A 16,239-nucleotide genomic window follows, 5' to 3' on the forward strand; every position below is an offset into this window, starting at 1 on the left:
GGTAGACTTCAACTCTGCCAGGACCTTACGTACAGAAGAAATCATGCATGACTGGATAAGAATCTACCAAGCGCGAAACATCGCCCTCCTACACGCCTAAGAGGTTGAGTGGGGGGGGAACTATAATGCAGGTGAGGGCGATGGGTGAAGCTACTCGCCCAGTTAATAATGCAGGTGAGTGTGATGGGTGAAGGTACTCACCTTGTCAATAATGCAGGTGAGTGTGATGGGTGAGCCACGATTGACGTGGTACTGTCCCCTCCCTGCAATGTGCGCCTCCGGGGTCACCACCTCAAGGTTGACGAACAGAGAAATAATGCCAGTGCCGGTGGAAACCTGGCACTCGTACGTGCCGTTGTCCTTGACGTCCACGTACTTGATGTGCAGCGTCCAGTCTTGCGTACCAGCCACGTGCAACACGGAGAAGCGGCGGTCGTGTGTGTACAGCACGTCAGCGGATGTCAAAACGTGCCAGTCGCGCCGTCTAATCCAAGAGATCTGTACGGAGACAAGAGAGGTTAATCTTCAGCCACGGTGACGTTTCCCTCAGGAAACGTCTATAACAAAGACTTCCTCTATATTACGTGGTTTCATACCAAATCAGCTGACGATAAAAACTCAGCCGAACAGGCGTTGTGTTGGACAAACATTTCGCTCTTCTCTTTTTCTTTATCAAGTCTCGAAAAAACAGCATAGCTCTGAGTAAAGCGAAACATTGTCCCAAAAAACGCTTGATCTGCAAACTGTCATTTCTTCAATACGGTATTCGGAAAACTGCTGCCGAGTCACAACAAGTGATATCATAATATGCTAAATTACAACAGTGAAAAAAATAGCAAAATTGCAAGTGTTTTCGCGATTTTTCGAATTATCTTCTATAATATGAGAAATCAGGAAAGTGCTTGGAATTTCATTAATTTTATTCACTGTGGTTACTTTACATATATACAGTACGTACGTACATACATATGCACACACAAATATTTATATCTCGTGCCGAATAGGTAAAATTGGTCAATTAGCAAAAACTCATTTAAAATTAAGTCCATTTTAAAGTTTTCTCTTATATTTTAATGAAATATTTTTCATTATGCTAATGTGTAAATTAATAATTTTGTACCAAAAGAACCTTAGAAAACTTACTTAACCTTATTATAGCAAGCGCAATGTGATTTAGCCTAATCGAACTATAGTTTAGAAAAGTTTACAATAATTTAATAATAAACAAACACAATGAAATATATTTTTTTTTTCGTTAGGTGCAGAATAATTTTTGAGAAATTACTACATACACAAATTTTTGCTTTCCTTATTCGACAAGAAGAGTGTTGCTATTTAAGCCAAAAATCACACGTTTTACCTATTCGACACGACAGGATATATATATATATATATATATATATATATATATATATATATATATATATATATATATATATATATATATATATATATATATATATATATATTCAACAAGTCGGCCGTCTCCCACCGAGGCAGGGTGACCCAAAAAGAAAGAAAATACTTTCATCATTCAACACTTTCACCTCACTCAAACATAACTGTTTTTGCAGAGGTGCCCAGAATACAACAGTTTAGAAGTATATACGTATAAAAATACACAATATATCCCTCCAAACTGCCAATATCTCAAACCCCTCCTTTAGAATGCAGGCATTGTACTTCCCATTTCCAAGACTCAAGTCCAGTTATATAAAATAACCGGTTTCCCTGAATTCCTTCACTAAATATTACCCTGCTCACACTCCAACAGCTCGTCAGCTCCCAAATACCATTTGTCTCCATTCACTCCTAACACTCTCACGCACGCTTGCTGGAAGTCCAAACCCCTCGCCCACAACACCTCCTTTACCCCCTCCCTCCAACCTTTTCGAGAACGACCCCTACACCGCCTTCCTTCCCTTACAGATTTATACGCTCTCCATGTCATTCTACTTTGATCCATTCTCTCTAAATGACCAAACCACCTCAACAAACCCTCTTCAGCCCTCTGACTAATACTTTTATTAACTCCACACCTTCTCCTAATTTCCACACTCCGAATTTTCTGCATAATATGTACACCACACATTGCCCTTAGACAGGACATCTCCACTGCCTCCAACCGCCTCCTCGTTGCAGCATTTCCAACCCAAGCTTCACATCCATATAAGAGTGTTGGTACTACTATACTTTCATACATTCCCTTCTTTGCCTCCACAGATAACATTTTTTGCCTCCACATATACCTCAATGCACCACTCACCTTTTTTCCTTCATTAATTCTATGAATAACCTCATCCTTTATAAATCCATCCGCTGACACGTCAACTCCCAAATATCTGAAAACATTCACTTCTTCCATACTCCTCCTCCCCAATTTGATATCCAGTTTTTCTTTATCTAAATCATTTGATACTCTCATCACCTTACTCTTTTCTATGTTCACTTTCAACTTTCTACCTTTACACACACTCCCAAATTCGTCCACTAACTTTCGCAATTTTTCTTTAGAATCTATCATAAGCACAGTATCATCAGCAAAAAGTAACTGTGTCACTTCCCATTTTGTATTTAATTCCCCATAATTTAATCCCACCCCTCTCCTGAACACCCTAGCATTTACTTCTTTTACAACCCCATCTATAAATATATTAAACAACCATGGTGACATTACACATCCCTGTCTAAGACCTACTTTTACCGGGAAGTAGTCTCCCTCTCTTCTACACACCCTAACCTGAGCCTCACTATCCTCATAAAAACTCTTTACAACATTTAGTAACTTACCACCTATTCCATATACTTGCAACATCTGCCACACTGCTTCTCTATTCACTCTATCATATGCCTTTTCTAAATCCATAAATGCAATAAAAACTTCCCTACCTTTATCTAAATACTGCTCACATATATGCTTCAATGTAAATACTTGATCTACACATCCCCTACCCACTCTAAAACCTCCTTGCTCATCCGCAATCCTACATTCTGTCTTACCTCTAATTCTTTCAATTATAACCCTACCGTACACTTTTCCTGTTATACTCAGTAAACTTATTCCTCTATAATTTTTACAATCTCTTTTGTCCCCTTTCCCTTTATATAAAGGGACTATACATGCTCTCCGCCAATCCCTAGGTACCTTTCCCTCTTTCATACATTTATTAAACAAAAATACCAACCATTCCAACACTATATCCACCCCTGCTTTTCACATTTCTGTCATGATCCCGTCAGTTCCAGCTGCTTTACCCAATTTCATTCTACGTAATGCCTCACGCACCTCCCCCCCCCCCCACTCACATCCTGCTCTTCTTCACTCCTAAAAGATGGTATACCTCCCTGGCCAGTGCATGAAATTACCGCCTCCCTTTCTTCGTCGACATTTAAAAGTTCCTCAAAATATTCTCTCCATCTACGCAAAACCTCCATCTCCCCATCTACTAACTCCCTCTACTCTGTTTTTAACTGACAAATCCATTAGTTCCCTAGGCTTTCTTAACTTGTTTAACTCACTCCAAAATTTTTTCTTATTTTCATTAAAATTTCTTGACAGAACATCTCCCACTCTACCATCCGGTCTCCTTTTGCAGTCTCTCACCACTCTCTTCACCTTTCTTTTACTCTCCATATACTCTGCTCTTCTTATAACACTTCTGCTTTGTATATAACTCTCATAAGCTACCTTTTTCTCTTTTATCACACCCTTTATTTCATCATTCCACCAATCACTCCTCTTTCCTCCTGCACCCACCCTCCTATAACCACAAACTTCTGCACCACATTTTAATATTGCATTTTTAAAACTATTCCAACCCTCTTCAACCCCCCCCCCCCATCACTACTAATACCTGCACCAGCCCACCTTTCTGCCAATAGTTGCTTATATTTCACTAGAACTTCCTCCTCCCTTAGTTTATACACTTTCACCTCCCTCTTACTTGTTGTTGCCAGATTCCTCTTATCCCATCTACCTCTTACTCTAACTGCAGCTACAACTAGATAATGATCCGATATATCAGTTGCCCCTCTTTAAACATGTACATCCTGGAGCCTACCCATTAACCTTTTATCCACCAATACATAATCTAACAAACTACTTTCATTACGTGTTACATCATACCTTGTATATTTATTTGTCCTGTTTTTCATAAAATATGTATTACTTATTACCAAATCTCTTTCTACACATAGCTCAATTAAAGGTTCCCCATTTTCATTTACGCCTGGCACCCCAAATTTACCTACTACTCCCTCCACAACATTTTTGCCCACTTTAGCATTAAAATCCCCAACCACAAGTACTCTCACACTCGGTTCAAAACTCCCCACGCATTCACTCAACATTTCCAAAATCTCTCTCTCTCCTCTATACTTCTCTCTTCCCCAGGTGCATATACGCTTACTATAACCCACTTCTCACATCCAACCTTTATTTTACTCCACATAATCCTTGAATTAATACATTTATAGTCCCTCTTTTCCTGCCATAGCTTATCCTTCAACATTGCTGCTGCTCCTTCTTTAGCTCTATTAGAAACCCTTGACCTAATCCCATTTATTTTTCTCCACTGAAACTCACCCACCCCATTCAGCTTTGTTTCACTTAAAGCCAGGACATCCAGCTTCTTCTCAATCATAACATCCACAATCATCTCTTTCTTATCATTCGCACAACATCCACGCACATTCAGACTTCCCACTTTGACAATTTTCTTATTCTTTTTAGTAATTATTACAGGAAAAGGGGTTACTAGCCCATTGTTCCCGGCATTTTAGTTAACCTTTACAACACGCATGGCTTACGGAGGAAAGATTCTTAATCCACTTCCCCATGGATATAAAAGGAAAAGTAATTAGAACAAGAACTAAGATAAAATCAAAGAAAACTCAGATGAGTGTGTATAAATAAACGTGTAGTGTGACCTATGTGTAAATAGAAGTAGCAAGACATACCTGTAATCTTGCATATTTATGAGACAGACAAAAGACACCAGCAATCCTACCATCATGTAAAACAATTACAGGCTTTCGTTTTACACTCACTTGGCAGGACGGTAGTACCTCCCTGGGTGGTTGCTGGCTACCAACCTACTACCTATAATATATATATATATATATATATATATATATATATATATATATATATATATATATATATATATTCTTGGAGCTATTTTGCTTACAGGCTTATTTCAGTCTGATGGTCTTTTTTAATTTATAATTTATTAAACTAATAAGATTAGCTCAGATCTTTATGTTTTCGAGCCATCCACAACACTGGCCAAAAGAGACCATCCCAACACTGACCACAAGAGACCATCCACAACACTGACCACCAGAAATCATCAACACTGACCACCAGAAACCATCTACAACACTGATCTCAAGAGACCATCCACAACATTGACCACAAGAGATCATCCACAACACAAAAAAAAAGTCTGGACACGGTCATTCATTCTTACGTGATGGCTTAGCGCGTCTTCGGTGTTTTCGTGCAGAATATAGCGTGTTCTCGTGATTCAGGCGAAGTTATCCATTAGAAACGTAATGGAACAGTCATCTTCTGGCGTGATTCGTTTATGTTTTGGCCGTCTGCTCCATGAAATAACCTCACCCACTACACCAGCAGCACTTTATCTACCACAGGAAGACTCTCTCTCAGTCACTCAAAATACTACATCAACCTCTCGATGGAATTCATGAACCCACTAAACACAGACTGTCACCCAGCACACACATACTGTATCACACCCCGCAAATACACCCATTTACAGCACATAAACATTCTTACCAACCAAACAAGGTCACTGTATCACTCGCCACAAAGAATTGTATCAGCCACCCCACGAAATTCTCATCCACAACAAAAAATGTTGTATCATACACCACACAAAAGTACCGCCTCATCCAGCTCACAATAACACACTCACTCTCCACACAATGACACTATCATTCATTTCAAAAACACTTTCACATTACACAGTTATTGTATAAGTCACCACACACAAACACTTCCAAATCCACTAAACGAATCACCAACACATCACACCCACACTACCACTAACATCAAAAATACTACCCCCCCACCATTATCACCACTACCACCACCAGACAAAACCATCACCACCACTACTACCGCTAGAAAAACCATCACCATCACCAGCACCACCACCAGACAAAAGCATCACCACCACTACCACCACCACCAGACAAAACCATTACCACCACTACCACCACCAGACATAACCATCACCACCACTACTACCACCAGACAAAACCATCACCACCACTACCACCACCAGATAAAAGCATCACCACCACTACCACCACCAGACAAAACCATCACCACCACCAGACAAAACTATCACCACCACTATCACCACCAGACAAAACCATCACCACCACTACCACCACCAGACAAAACCATCATCAACACTACCAACCTCATCAACGTCAAATTCAATCATCAATTTCAACACTAACACAGCAGTTAAAACAAAACCTGGCTTGACCAACCCCCTTCAATTAAAAAATCTCACTCTAACCTGGAGATTTTTACCCCATAAATATTGATATGCAAATTGCTACATCAACGCTGCCAGTATAATAATTTTTCCAGTTGAGATTAGTATATATTATATTTGATCGAATTATATAACGCTCTTGATCCAAGTCAAGAGAGATATTAAGATGAGGTTATTTATATGAAGTTAATTATTTATGCTTTTAAAAGCGAGAGAGAGAGAGAGAGAGAGAGAGAGAGAGAGAGAGAGAGAGAGAGAGAGAGAGAGAGAGAGAGAAACCTAAAAACACGAATAAAAAGGAAAATGATAAATACAGACTCTGTCTCTCTCTTCACAAAAACAATCAAGAACTGTGTGACTCTTTCTGACCACAAAGGACCCGTACTGACCACGAATGACCTGTTCACGAATGACGCATAATGACCACGAGTGACGCTTCACTCGTGTGAGGTCTGCTGACCCTGTGTCTTACCTGTCTGTCTCCCAGGTGACCCACTCTGCACGGCAGGAAGGCAGCTCCTCCCAGCTGCGCCGTCACGTTTAACACCGTGTTGTTGATGGCAGATGGTTCGTGAGCCGCTCCCTGGTACGTTAGTGCCCACCGTGATCCCGTGGCACCGAACCCGTGTCCTGCCTTCTGCGGCTCCTCCGTCACCCTGTTCCTGAGACGGTAGACGGCAACACTGTGTTTTAAAATGTTATTAACGTCACGGAGAAGCGCTAAATCCGCAGGGGGACATACAGCGCCTGGAGGAATGGGAGGAAACAAAACAAATTCTGGCCACAAAATAGAGCGAAACACCAACGTCAAAGACCTGGGAGTAATCATGTCGGAGGATCTCACCTTCAAGGACCATAACATTGTATCAATCGCATCTGCTAGAAAAATGACAGGATGGATAATGAGAACCTTCAAAACTAGGGAGGCCAAGCCCATGATGACACTCTTCAGGTCACTTGTTCTATCTAGGCTGGAATATTGCTGCACACTAACAGCACCTTTCAAGGCAGGTGAAATTGCCGACCTAGAAAATGTACAGAGAACTTTCACGGCGCGCATAACGGAGATAAAACACCTCAATTATTGGGAGCGCTTGAGGTTCCTAAACCTGTATTCCCTGGAACGCAGGAGGGAGAGATACATGATTATATACACCTGGAAAATCCTAGAGGGACTAGTACCGAACTTGCACACGAAAATCACCCACTACGAAAGCAAAAGACTTGGCAGACGATGCACCATCCCCCCAATGAAAAGCAGGGGTGTCACTAGCACGTTAAGAGACCATACAATAAGTGTCAGGGGCCCGAGACTGTTCAACTGCCTCCCAGCACACATAAGGGGGATTACCAACAGACCCCTGGCAGTCTTCAAGCTGGCACTGGACAAGCACCTAAAGTCAGTTCCGGATCAGCCGGGCTGTGGCTCGTATGTTGGTTTGCGTGCAGCCAGCAGCAACAGCCTGGTTGATCAGGCTCTGATCCACCAGGAGGCCTGGTCTCAGACGGGGCAGCGGGGGCGTTGGCCCCCGGAACTCTCTCCAGGTAAACTCCAGGTAAACTGAGTCTGGGAACAGAAGGGCAGCTCAGGTTCAGTGGATCACAAGCACCAGCCCATTAGTGATGTTACCTAATAATATAATAGTAATAATAATTATAATTATTTAATTTATACGCGCTAAACACGTATAGTTAATTAAATGACGACTCGATTATCCGTCCGCTAGCTTAGGTTGCGTTACTAAGTGTGCTCAGGTTACGTTGGTTACGTTGTTTAGAACAAATTGGTAATTTAGGTTACGTTACAAAGTTTAGATTACATTGCGTAAACTAGTTTAAGCTGCATTGTTAATTAGCTTAAGTTAAATTGCTAAGTTATATGTTACACTCCTAAGATGACTAAGGTTACGTTGCTAAGTTCAGGTTACGTTGTTAGCTTGGATGGCGTTCCTTAGTTTAGGTTACTTTACTAAGTTACTTTAGATTACGGTGCTAAGTCAGTTTTGGATTAAAAATTATAAACTTGTCTAAGAAAAAAATACAGTATTTTAACAAACTGTTTTCTCTGAGAGACTAAAAGATTAAGTGTATATACATCGTGAGGTGTATCTTTCAATGTATATACATCGAGAGGTGTGTGTATATTTCAGTGTATATACATCGAGAGGTGTGTGTATCTTTCAATGTATATACATCGAGAGGTGTGTGTATCTTTCAATGTATATACATCGAGAGGTGTGTGTATCTTTCAATGTATATACATCGAGAGGTGTGTGTATCTTTCAATGTATATACATCGAGAGGTGTGTGTATCTTTCAATGTATATACATCGAGAGGTGTGTGTATCTTTCAGTGTATATACATCGAGAGGTGTGTGTATCTTTCAATGTATATACATCGAGAGGTATGTGTATCTTTCAATGTATATACATCGAGAGGTGTATCTTTCAGTGTATATACATCGAGAGGTGTGTGTATCTTTCAATGTATATACATCGAGAGGTATGTGTATCTTTCAATGTATATACATCGAGAGGTGTATCTTTCAGTGTATATACATCGAGAGGTGTGTGTAACTTTCAGTGTATATACATCGAGAAATATGTGTAGCTTTCGGTGTATATACATGGAGAGGTGTGTGTTCCTTTCAATGTATATACATCGGGAGGTGTGTGTATCTTTCAGTGTATATACACCGAGAGGTGTGTGTATCATTGTATATATACCGAGAGGTGTCTCTCAGTGTATATACATTAAGAGGTGTATATCTCTCAGGGTATATACACCAAAAAGTGTATATCTGTCAGTGTACATATGCTGACAGCTTGTTTTAAAGCCAATGTTAAGGTTTAAAATATTGTTAACAGCTGACATACATCCTTAATGACCCTCGTGCAGTCGATAGGCTTTAAACCCAATAAAGCAATCAACATAGGAACTGTGCTTCAACCACTCTAGACCAGCAGCTGTAGCTCAACAAGAAAACCTAAAAGAAATATATTTGTTTGCCAAGTCTACTTACAGAGTGTGGCAAAAGATTATTTATTAACGTGCTTCCGCTAGTCAACAATTTCTTGGGTGAAGTATTGAGTTGACTGACTTGTGGTTTAATATATTGGGTGTAATAGTATTTTCACTGACTTGTGGTTTAATATGCAGGGTGTAATAGTATTTTCACTGACTTGTGGTTTAATATATTGGGTGTAATAGTATTTTCACTGACTTGTGGTTTAATATATTGGGTGTAATAGTATTTTCACTGACTTGTGGTTTAATATGTTGGGTGTAATAGTATTTTCACTGATTTGTGGTTTAATATGTTGGGTGTAATAGTATTTTCACTGACTTGTGGTTTAATATGTTGGGTGTAATAGTATTTTCACTGACTTGTGGTTTAATATATTGGGTGTAATAGTATTTTCACCGACTTGTGGTTTAATATATTGGGTGTAATAGTATTTTCACCGACTTCTGGTTTAATATATTGGGTGTAATAGTATTTTCACTGACTTGTGGTTTAATATGCTGGGTGTAGTAGTGAGTTGACGAACTTGTGGTTTAATATACTGGGTGCAGTAGAGAGGTACTAGCTTGTGGTTTAACATTTGTGTTTTACATAATACAGGATATTTCTAACAATTCCTGTACTCAACACACTGAAAATAGCCATTAAAAATAGCAAATAAAGGAAACGTTAAAGAATAGTTTTAACCAGTCATGGCATGATAAAGATTTACGGAGAGTGAAGCGTTTGATAAAGCTCTAAGCAGAGCTCACCTTTGATAAAGCTCTAAATTTACAGAGCTAACCTTTAATAAAGCTCTAAACAGAGCTCACCTTTGATAAAGCTCTAAACAGAGCTAACCTTTGCTAAAGCTCTAAACAGAGCTAACCTTTGCTAAAGCTCTAAACAGAGCTAACCTTTGCTAAAGCTCTAAACAGAGCTCACCTTTGATAAAGCTCTAAATTTACAGAGCTAACCTTTGCTAAAGCTCTAAACAGAGTTAACGTTTGCTAAAGCTCTAAACAGAGCTAACGTTTGCTAAAGCTCTAAACAGAGCTCAACTTTGATAAAGCTCTTAATTTACAGAGCTAACCTTTGATAAGGCTCTAAACAGAGCTAAACTTTGATAAAGCTCTAAACAGAGCTAACCTTTCATAAAGTTCTAAACAGAACCCAACATTGATAAAGCTCTAAACAGAGCTCACCTTTGATAAAGCTCTAAATTTACAGATCTAACCTTTGCTAAAGCTCTAAACAGAGCTAACGTTTGCTAAAGCTCTAAACAGAGCTCAACTTTGATAAAGCTCTAAATTTACAGAGCTAACCTTTGATAAGGCTCTAAACAGAGCTCAACTTTGATAAGGCTCTAAACAGAGCTCAACTTTGATAAGGCTCTAAACAGAGCTCAACTTTGATAAGGCTCTAAACAGAGCTCAACTTTGATAAGGCTCTAAACAGAGCTCAACTTTGATAAAGCTCAAACTGGCAGGGAAATTAAGACTGAGAGTGTGAGCAGACTCACCCATTGAGAGAGTTGTCGATGACGTGGCTGTGGGCGACGAGGCTGTGGGCGTGGGAGTGGTGGGCGTTTCGGTAGGCGTGGCTGCGGCTCTCGTGGGTGTCAAAGAAGCGGCGGTCGTGGTGGCGGTGACGTCTGTGCCGCCCGTGGTAGGCTGTGGATGGCAGGGAAGGAAGCAACGACTGTTAGGTAGCTGGTGTTAGATTTAGATTTGGATTATATAAAGCAGTTAAGGGTCGAACCTCCGTTGTTTAGTTATTAAGACAAACTTAATTAAAGGTCAGTAATGGATGGTGTGTGTACTCACCTAATTGTACTTACCTAATTGTGGTTGCAGGGGTCGAGACTCAGCTCCTGGACCCGCCTCTTCACTGGTCGCTCTGTGTGTGTGTGTGTGTGTGTGTGTGTGTGTGTGTGTGTGTGTGTGTGTGTGTGTGTGTGTGTGTGTGTGTGTGCGCGCTCGTGTGCGTGTACACCTCTACAACCAAACCACAACACCCGTAGCACCACTACAACCACACCACTACACACCCACATCACTACAACCGAACATCACTATACCCACACCCACTCCACTACAATCACACACCACTACACCACACCACACACCACTACACCACACCACTACACCACACCACTACACTACACCACACCACTACACCACACACTACACCACACCACTACACCACACCACACACCACTACACCACAACACTACACCACTACACCACACCACTACACTACACCACACCACTACACCACACAGTCCCCACACCACTACACCACACAGTCCCCACACCACTACACCACACACCACTACACCACTACACCACACACACCACTACACTACACCACACACCACTACACCACACTACACCACACACCACTACACCACTACACCACACACCACTACACACACCACACCACTACACCACTACACCACACCACTACAACACACACCACTACACCACTACACTACACCACACACTACACCACTACACTACACCACTACACTACACTACACCACACACTACACTACACCACACACCACTACACCACTACACTACACCACACACCACTACACTACACTACACCACTACGCCCCTACACCACACCACCTGCATATGTACTAGTTAAAAAAAAACTGCAGTGCAGTAGTAAGTGCCAGGATTCTCACCACCGGTTCCCGGTGTAGAGAGACGCACAAACTAATGAAAAAAAATTCGAAACTTTAGGCCAGTGAAAGGCGCGACTCTCACCACTACACCACACCACTACACCACTACACCACACCACTACACCACTACACCACTACACCACACCACACCACTACACCACACCACTACACCACTACACACTACACTACACTACTACACTACACTACACCACACCACTACACTACACCACACACCACTACACCACTACACCACACCACTACACCACTACACTACACCACACCGCTACACACTACACCACACCACTACACCACTACACTACACACCACTACACCACCACTACACTACGCTACACCACTACACTACACCACCACACTACACCACACACCACTACGCCACTACACCACTACGCCACTACACCACTACACTACTACGCCACTACACCACTGCACCACACCACTACAACACACCACTGCACTACGCCACTACACCACTACACCACACCACTACACCACTACATCACTAAACTACACTACACCACTACACCACACACCACTACAGTACACCACTACACTACACCACTACACTACACCACTACACTACACCACACACTACACCACTACACTACACAACTACACCACACACCACTACACTACACCACTACACCACACACTACGCCACTACACTACACCACTACACTACACTACACCACCACACCACTACACTACACCACTACACTACACCACACACCACTACGCCACTACGCCACACCACACCACTACACTACACCACTACACCACTACGCCACTACACCACACCACTACACCACTACACTACACCACTACACTACACCACACCGCTACACACTACACCACTACACTACACACCACTACACCACCACTACACTACGCTACACCACTACACTACACCACCACACTACACCACACACCACTACGCCACTACACCACTACGCCACTACACCACTACACTACTACGCCACTACACCACTGCACCACACCACTACAACACACCACTGCACTACGCCACTACACCACTACACCACACCACTACATCACTAAACTACACTACACAACTACACCACACACCACTACAGTACACCACTACACTACACCACTACACTACACCACTACACCACACACTACACCACTACACTACACAACTACACCACACACCACTACACTACACCACTACACCACTACACCACACACTACGCCACTACACTACACCACTACACTACACTACACCACACCACTACACTACACCACTACACTACACCACACACCACTACGCCACTACGCCACACCACTACGCCACTATACTACCAAACTACACCACTACACCACACCACTACACCACACTACACCACTACACTACTACACTACACTACACCACACTACACCACTACACTACACCACACACCACTACACCACTACGCCACTACACCACTACGCCACTACACGCCACTACACCACACACCACTACACCACTACACTACACTACACCACACACCACTACGCCACTACACTACACCACTACACTACACCACACCACTACACTACACCACCACACACCACTACGCCACTACACTACACCACTACACTACGCCACTACACTACTACCAAACTACACCACTACACACCACTACACCACTACGCCACTACACCACTACGCCACTACACCACACCACTACACTACTACACTACACCACTACACCACCACACTACACCACTACACTACACCACTACGCCACTACACCACTACGCCACTACACCACACACCACTACACTACACCACTACACTACACCACACCACACCACTACACTACACCACTATACTACACCACTACGCCACTACACCACTACACCACACCACTACACCACTACGCCACTACACTACACCACACCACTACACCACTACACTACGCCACTACACTACACCACTACACCACTACGCCACCACACTACTACACCACTGCACCACTACACTACACCACTACGCTACTACACTACTACGCCACTACACCACTGCACCACTACACCACTACACCACTACGCCACCACACCACTACACCACTGCACCACTACACCACTACACCACTACGCTACACCACTACGCCACTACACCACTACACCACTGCACCACTACACCACACCACTACGCCACTACACCACTACACCACTGCACCACTACACCACTACGCCACTACGCCACTACACCACTACACCACTGCACCACTACACCACTACGCCACTACGCCACTACACTACACCACTGCACCACTACACCACTACACTACGCCACTACACCACTACACCACTGCACCACTACACCACTACGCCACTACACCACTACACCACTGCACCACTACACCACTACGCCACTACGCCACTACACCACTACACCACTGCACCACTACACCACTACACCACTACGCCACTACGCCACTACACCACTGCACCACTGCACCACTACACCACTACACCACTACGCCACTACGCCACTACACCACTACACCACTGCACCACTACACTACGCCACTACGCCACTACACCACTACACCACTGCACCACTACACCACTACACCACTACGCCACTACACCACTGCACCACTACACCACTACACCACTACGCCACTACACCACTACACCACTGCACCACTACACCACTACACCACTACGCCACTACACCACTACGCCACTACGCCACTACACCACTACACCACTACGCCACTACGCCACTACACCACTGCACCACTACACCACTACACCACTACACCACTACACCACTGCACCACTACACCACTACACCACTACGCCACTACGCCACTACACCCTCACTGCATTTAATCCCTCCAAACTATTTGTAAAAATGATGAGAAAAATAAAAAGGCAGAAATAAAGGCAAAATGTCTTTATTTATTACTCGAGAAATTAACTAAATCGTTCGCTTCACCAATTTTATTTACCGTTACGGTCTAGAATATTTAAATGAAACTTATGTTTCAGACTTTTTTTTATAAAACTTTAGTGTGTTTCAGGCTTATCACTGAAACTGTTGTGGTTCAGACTCATCACTGAAACTGTTGTGGTTCAGACTCATCACTGAAACTGTTGAGGTTCAGACTCATCACTGAAACAGTTATGGTTCAGACTCATCACTGAAACTGTTGTGGTTCAGACTCATCACTGAAACTGTTGTGGTTCAGACTCATCACTGAAACTGTTGAGGTTCAGACTCATCACTGAAACTGTTGTGGTTCAGACTCATCACTGAAACTGTTGTGGTTCAGACTCATCACTGAAACTGTTGAGGTTCAGACTCATCACTGAAACAGTTATGGTTCAGACTCATCACTGAAACTGTTGTGGTTCAGACTCATCACTGAAACTGTTGTGGTTCAGACTCATCACTGAAACTGTTGTGGTTCAGACTCATCACTGAAACTGTTGTGGTTCAGACTCATCACTGAAACTGTTGTGGTTCAGACTCATCACTGAAACTGTTGTGGTTCAGACTCATCACTGAAACTGTTGTGGTTCAGACTCATCACTGAAACTGTTGTGGTTCAGACTCATCACTGAAACTGTTGTGGTTCAGACTCATCACTGAAACTGTTGTGGTTCAGACTTATCACTGAAACTGTTGAGGTTCAGACTCACTGAAACTGTTGTGGCTCAGACTCATCACTGAAACTGTTGTGTTTCGGACTCATCACTGAAACTGTTGTAGTTCAGACTCATCACTGAAATTGTTGTGGTTCAGACGCATCACTGAAACTGTTGTGGTTCAGACGCATCACTGAAACTGTTGTGGTTCAGACTCATCACTGAAACTGTTGTGGTTCAGACTCATCACTGAAACTGTTGTGGTTCAGACTCATTACTGAAACTGTTGTGGTTGACTCATCACTGAAACTGTTTAGGTTCAGACTCATCACTTAAACTGTTGAGGTTCAGACTCATCACTGAAACTGTGGAAGGACATTAT

The 16,239-nt window shown here is 42.6% G+C and overlaps 1 protein-coding gene across 1 annotated transcript in view; it reads right to left on the reverse strand.

The window, feature by feature from the left end:
* The window catches only part of LOC128695921 (zwei Ig domain protein zig-8), a 77,678-nt gene that overhangs the window by 18,114 nt on the left and 43,325 nt on the right, over positions 1-16,239 (reverse strand). Inside the window, exons 3-5 of the mRNA XM_070093057.1 lie at positions 11,061-11,211; positions 7,006-7,195; positions 202-498 (exon numbers count right to left, since the gene is read on the reverse strand). Coding sequence (XP_069949158.1) covers positions 202-498; positions 7,006-7,195; positions 11,061-11,211 — 638 coding nt within the window. The remainder of the gene's footprint in view (positions 1-201; positions 499-7,005; positions 7,196-11,060; positions 11,212-16,239) is intronic.

This window comes from Cherax quadricarinatus, chromosome 41 (genome assembly GCF_038502225.1).
Source record: "Cherax quadricarinatus isolate ZL_2023a chromosome 41, ASM3850222v1, whole genome shotgun sequence".
NCBI classification, from domain to species: Eukaryota; Metazoa; Arthropoda; class Malacostraca; order Decapoda; family Parastacidae; genus Cherax; species Cherax quadricarinatus.